The sequence below is a fragment of the Onthophagus taurus genome, chromosome 5, assembly GCF_036711975.1.
Source record: "Onthophagus taurus isolate NC chromosome 5, IU_Otau_3.0, whole genome shotgun sequence".
In the NCBI taxonomy this organism is placed as follows: domain Eukaryota; kingdom Metazoa; phylum Arthropoda; class Insecta; order Coleoptera; family Scarabaeidae; genus Onthophagus; species Onthophagus taurus.
The window spans coordinates 10429684-10436382 of NC_091970.1; the positions used below are offsets into that span (position 1 = coordinate 10429684).

At 30.8% G+C, this 6699-nt stretch overlaps 1 protein-coding gene and 1 long non-coding RNA gene across 2 annotated transcripts; both read left to right on the plus strand.

Annotated features, from left to right (window-relative positions):
* The first annotated feature begins 1373 nt into the window (after positions 1–1373).
* Positions 1374–1957, plus strand: LOC139429833 (uncharacterized). Its single transcript, XR_011640394.1, has 2 exons — positions 1374–1592; positions 1645–1957. It is a non-coding gene; the product is annotated as an uncharacterized lncRNA (long non-coding RNA).
* Positions 1958–4443: 2486 nt separating this feature from the next.
* On the plus strand, positions 4444–6402 carry LOC111413966 (protein odd-skipped-like). Its single transcript, XM_023045113.2, has 3 exons — positions 4444–4628; positions 4692–5214; positions 5316–6402. Exons 1-3 carry the CDS (start codon positions 4571–4573, stop codon positions 5827–5829), a joined length of 1095 nt encoding a protein of 364 aa, XP_022900881.2. The 5' UTR covers positions 4444–4570; the 3' UTR covers positions 5830–6402.
* The last annotated feature ends 297 nt before the right edge of the window (positions 6403–6699 follow it).

Below are 6699 nucleotides of genomic sequence, written 5' to 3' on the forward strand. Positions count from 1 at the left end.
TCATTCGAGCAAAAAGCTATATGGTGAGACTCATTAGTATTACTTCATTAAGTTACATTAAAGTAACAAATATTTTATGTACACAAAATTCAAAAATTTTTAAAAGTTGGTTCGCACTTCATTCAATATTCAGGTGTCCCTCTGGTAAAATTGCAACTAAAACTATTTCTAAATCGGAAATAAAATAGTATTATATCATTTTATTACTGTCTTTTTTATATGGGGTAATTAATAAATCGATTTGAAGATGGTTTGCAATTTCTTATACATTTTGGTTTTAAATTAATCTCGAAAATGTTGTGTCCCTCGTTTTAATCTCAACTCCGTTACCACATCTTCTAATATAAATATTCGTGTCGCCATGGTTACCCGGCTCATTGTTAACACTGCATAGGGAAGTTAATATTAGTATGACACTATAACTGTTAAAAAATATAAAATTGACACGCTGAATATATTCAAGATTTTGATTGATTTCTACAAATATTTTCTGGCTATTCGGTTTCTCAACTCCGTTACCTGTCGTGAAAGGTAAAGTTTAAGTGATTTTTTACTGTAATTACATTAAGTAAATTACTAAAAAATATACGAACACGGTATGCAACTATCAGCATAAAATCTAATTTAGTTTAATTTTGAATATTTTTGAAAGCGCGTTTTCTCAACTCCGTGAATTTCAACTCCGTTACTAATGTTAGGCAGTAGCATTTACAGCCACATTTAACAGTTACAACGCATTATGTACTGTAAATATTTTATTTTCAATGTATCCAACATTTAGTTAAATGTTAAAGAAAAATGTTTCTCTTGCTTTAGACGAGATCTAATTTTGAGTATAATTTCGATTTTACGTTTTATTATTCTTTTGTTCCAAAATGTGAAAACTAGAGGTAAGGTCTTAAGTGAGGCTGCGGTTACAACATCAAAGTAAAAGAAAATATGCAATTAAAAGAAGAGGGATGCTTTGAGAAAACTGAGAGCGTAACGAAAAAATGATCCTGAGGCTTATGAAATTGCTAAATTGAAGGAAAGAGAACGGTATCATCGCAGAGTTAATTACCATAAAATAAAAAAGATATCAATGTTAACAGATCCAGATAAAAGACGTAAAAGGGAAGAATAGAAAGTAAGAAACTTACCAAGCAAAAAAGGCAGCTAGAAAAACACCAAGTAGTTACAGAATTGATACAATCTATTCCGAGATACATATATGTTGCATCTCAGGAATATATCCCATCAGTATCGGTGTATAAATGTAGTGAAAAAGAATTTGTCTGTTGATAAAATCTTGATCCATATGGATTTTTCTAAAAATTACTTCTGTAAATATACTGAAAAAGTACAATCTGCACACTTTGGCACCTTAAAGCATCAGATATCTTAGATATAACTGCGGCGTGGTAAAGTCTGTCAAGCAACCTTACCACACTTTTCATACCTTAGTTGTATATTAAAAGTATCCACACCAGATTACGATACTTTAGTAAAAGTCTTACAAAACTCAATAAAAGGGATCAAGATCTTTCGTATCGATGAAAAACTAATCCCTATAATCGACGAACTGATCCCAGAAAATATTCCTACGTTTAAAGGTACGGTGAAAGTAGCCTGGATCAATAAACTAAGGAATAGACTTACTTTCAGAGAACTGACATGTCTGTGTTGTGAACCCGGCCAGCTTTGCTCACACTATAACTTGGATCTAAGGAGTATAGAACAGCTCTACGTTATAGCGTTGTATATACAGATTCATCATCATTGGATGATGATATGCCATTGAGTTTAGTATGCAATAAGTTGAGATGTTAGGAACAAAACTTGGAATTAAATTATTATTTGTCAACTCCGTTACCTCTAAACTTAACATTATTTTCATTATTTAATTATATTCTCAAAGTACAAAACTTTTGTTATACTAATATGTTTTCTTCGATAAATATATAACCTAGAAAACTAATTACACGATTTTTTTTCTTATAAACCTTTTTTCCACCCTTTCTGAGAATGACCCATAAAGCGCTTTATTGAAAACTGTCTATGTTATTATTATTAGTAGAATAATAATAATAATAAATTTACCTAGGTAATGTATACATTACCTAAGTAAAGTATCTAATGAACAATAATCTTCATAATATTTCATACATTGCCTAGACACCCCAGGTATTTTATAGATTACCTAGGCATTGTATAGAATACCTGAATTATACAGATTGACGGTAACATATACAATTTTTAGGGATTACATACAGTACCTGTTGGTCGACCGGCAATGTGTAAAATAAATAGATTTTGGTCTGTATTTATCAATTTTTACCCATAATAAACTTTTATATAACTTTTATATATTATAAACGCACGTGAACATGTTAAATTTCAAAAACTAAAAAACTTTTTAATCGTGAAGAACATGGTGTAATTTTAGCGGGAAAACAGGGTTGTTGGTGAGGTTAGGTTGCGCTGATCGGTAAAGTAGAAAACAAAAAGGGAATGTACAATCCGAACAAAATGCAAAGGCACACACAAGTAATATTAACATATTTGAAGAAATAAAACATCGAATCAAAATCAAAATAAAATAAAACGTGAACTTAATCTTTTTCGTAATTCGGGGCCTCTCTATTTTAACAATGCAGCAGCACTAGTCGCCTCCTAACTAGGCTCTCTCGTTTGTTAAAAATTTTGCTTGTCCTTTATATGGTGGAAATGGATGTTTTAAGTATGTGTATAATGGGGTTTGTTGTGGAATTAGTTGTTCGTTGAGCAGTTTCTCTTTGGGATTGTTATGAAGAAAACGATCTATTTCATATTGCTCCAAAAGTTCCATGTGTGTGCCCGTACTAATCTGTGTAGTATTTTGACGTTTTCCTGTTCTTTAAAGTCATGTTGTGAAAAAAGTAAGTGTCTTCCAAATGCCGAGTTTTCTCTGGTTTTGTGTTCTTTAATACGCTGTTGCAATGTTCTTCCCGTCTCTCCTATATAGTAATTCTGTTTTGTCTTTATTGTTAATTAACAGGTTTTTCAGGGTGTTTTTAGTTTTGTATGTAAGACGAATTTTGTATCCGTTAAAAACTTTTTTCAGTTTATGCGATAATTGCCCTGGAAAACATGTTCACGTGCGTTTATAATATCTGACGTAAGTTTATACTATGATTTTAATCCGTTTAATTTATAATTTATAATATTTTGTACTTATAGAGGTCTTCTGAAGACGGCCAGGTGGCTGAAATTAATAAAGACAATTAACAAAATTAAACATATCACCTTAGTAAATAAAGATTTATTACCTACTTTATCCAAGAAAGGGTGAAATGAATATTAACTTAAATTATATCTATAAGTTATTGTACAAAATCAAGTAATAAGTATTAAAAACTTAGGAAACGAAATAATTCTGTAAAAACAAGACGTAGATGTACTGGCCTCTCAGAATTGAGTAAATAAAAAAATATATTTATTTATTCTTACATGAGGAACTATTGTGACATTTTGAGGTGTATAAAATCTTACTTTTAAGACATGAACACTTTTTAGTATCACAGTGTTTTTTGCAAATACATTTAATTGCCATATCTTTCTCCTTCCCTGTTCTCGCCTTTTACACACATTGTCGGAATCGCATTCGGTATTTTATAGAATACCTAGGCAAAGTATAAAATTAATAATATTTCCATATATTACCGAAATTTTAGGTATTCTATAAATTGCCTAGGTATTGTACAGAATACCGGATTATACAGATTGTCGGTAACATATACATTACCTAGGTAAAGTATCTAAGGGACAGTAATCTTCATAATATTTCATACATTGCCTATACACACCCTAGGTATTTTATTAGGCATTGTATAGAGTACCTGAATTATACAGATTGACTAATATATCAACTACTAGAATATGTGGCAGCCGTATTTGTAAAGTATATTTTTTTTAATTGCAGAAAAAGGTGAAGAAGATAAATTAAGATACTGCATGAAGAATTTGAAGTGATCCAAATGAAGTGACAACATTTCTTGGAACTGAATCAAGTTAGGTAAGTACCATTTTATAGCAACAATAATATTTTCCGACGGATTGCAATTTATTTGGATTTATTCCTAATTGCTCATGATGCATCACGAACTTGTTCAAGCACGCTTAAACAAATAAATGAACTACACTCAACATTTTTATATGAACTATTTTGCATAAAATGTAAACTACTATATAAATGTTATATTTATAATTGATATACGCGGGTTTTTAATAAAAAGAATCGGTTCAATAAACCACGGAACGTGCGCGATTTGTCGTTGAGAAACGTTAACGTCGAACGATCACAACTCCAACCAATAGTAGCACCCGAAACTACACGGAAAGGCGGCCCCTCCTGACTACTTCGTGTTTGTAACCGTATCTCTGGAACCCCACCAGATTTCGAACCAAAAGTTGCCACGACTTCGACTGGAGCGGTCGTCAGGCAGTATTCAGCTACAATTCGAGCCGAAAAAAATCGGTTAATGTGACAAGCAGAAAAGTTTCCGGTTTTTCTTTATCCTTTTCTTCTAAACCCAGTGAAATATTGAGAAATATGTCTTTGCTTAGTGATTTTGTGGATTCCAGATTGTTAACATCTCATAGTCCTACAGGTAAGAATTTTATTCAATAAATTTTTAAATCAAAATTTTACATTATTTCTTTTTTAAAACAAGGTTATAAACAAGAAGCTGATAGCACATCGACTTTATTAACACCTCCATTAACGCCAACGTGTTCATCAATAACACCACCGTTAGAAGGTCGTTATCATCATCATTCGCAAACCAATTTCAGACATTTGAGACATCATCAACCGCAACCTTTTGACTTGTCGTTGGTGGAAAATTATAATAATTCAACGTTACCTTTAACGTATAACAACAATTACGCGAGTTATAACAACATATTTACACATTGGATTTCGAACGCGGCGTGGTACAACGCAGCAAGAAGACACGCGATGATGGAACAACATCAATTTGATCATCATAGACGCCCGCAGGTACCGGCACAACAAAAAATTCCCACAGGAAATTCTAGACCGAGAAAAGAATTTATCTGCAAATATTGCCACCGACAATTCACCAAAAGTTATAATTTGTTGATACACGAAAGAACTCACACAGATGAAAGACCTTACAGTTGTGATATTTGCGGAAAGGCTTTTAGACGGCAAGATCATTTAAGGGATCACAGGTAAAAAAATATTTTTATTTTAGCTTCAAGTACAAAAAGATAATAAAGTTTTATTATTCATTATCTTTCTGCAACAATTAATTCATAATTTTTTATTTTAGATACATCCACAGCAAAGAAAAGCCGTTTAAATGTAGCGAATGTGGAAAAGGTTTTTGCCAATCTCGCACTTTAGCCGTTCATAAAATCTTACACCTCGAAGAATCACCTCATAAATGCCCCATTTGCACCAGATCTTTCAATCAACGTTCTAACTTAAAAACACACATGTTAAGTCACGGTCAGACTTGTCACGAATGCGATAAATGTAATCAAATTTTCGATAATTTGAACGATTTAAAAGCGCATATCTTAATTCATGATGCCACTCCGGTCGCTTCTACTTCAACAAATTTTTCGATAAGTTTAAATTCTTTAAATTTAACTTCATCCTCGAATTTAACCACGTCTAAAAGTTTAATAACATTAACCAAAGAAGAAAACGAGGTACACAGTACGTGTTTGGATTTGAGCACGACGCGAAAAGAGGAAGAAACAACGACGGTTATTGAAATTTGTAAATCCCCGACGAAAAAGTTTCGCGGTTTCACAATAGATGAAATAATGAAGCGATAATTTAACTAAATTTTTTTTTTAAGTTACCAAAGTTCTTTGAATTAAAGAATCCAAAGGACGTTTTAGTAACACCAAAGATGTTTGATGATTTTTTTTTCTGTATTCGTGTTTTATTTTTTTTTTTATTTTTAATTAATTAGGATTTAATTATTATTTCGTGTATTATAAAAAGTCCAGGTTAACCGGGTTGACCAATTCGACCAAGACTGATTGTTTAATTTATTTTACGGGTTACCTTCATTTATTATTAATTTTTTTTTAATTTCCATTTATTATTATTTTAATTTAAATTTAATTTAATTTAAAAAAATACATATTTTTTACTTTTCTCTTTCTATATAAACCAAGAATTATATGGAAATAATTAAATGGAAAATTAAAGAAAAAAAAACGAAATAAGTATTATGTACATAGATAGAGTTTAAGTTTTATTTTTTGTTGTTAAAAAATAAAGTTTTAGTTCGTATTCTTTGAATTTTTTATTTATTAAATATTGCTGATAATTTCCTTGTTACCTAGCGACCGGTAGGGTTTCTATGGTAACCTTTTAGCGACATCTAATAGATAATAGAGTAACTTATATTTGACATTTAATAATTTTTCTAATTTGTATTAGATTTTACTACTAATAATACATGATTAAATCATTTTTTTGACGTTTAATATGGCAAATATCCAGTTCCACCAACATTAAATAAATAAAATATTGTTTAACTAATTAAATCTACAATTTGTTACGATTGATGGACAATTTCTCTTGAAATTGCTTATCATAGAACATTGTTAGAGCTACTTATTTTTTCTTGCAAAATATAACCAAGATTATCTCTTCATCTTTCAGCTCATTGAAGAATCGATGTCCCATATCAT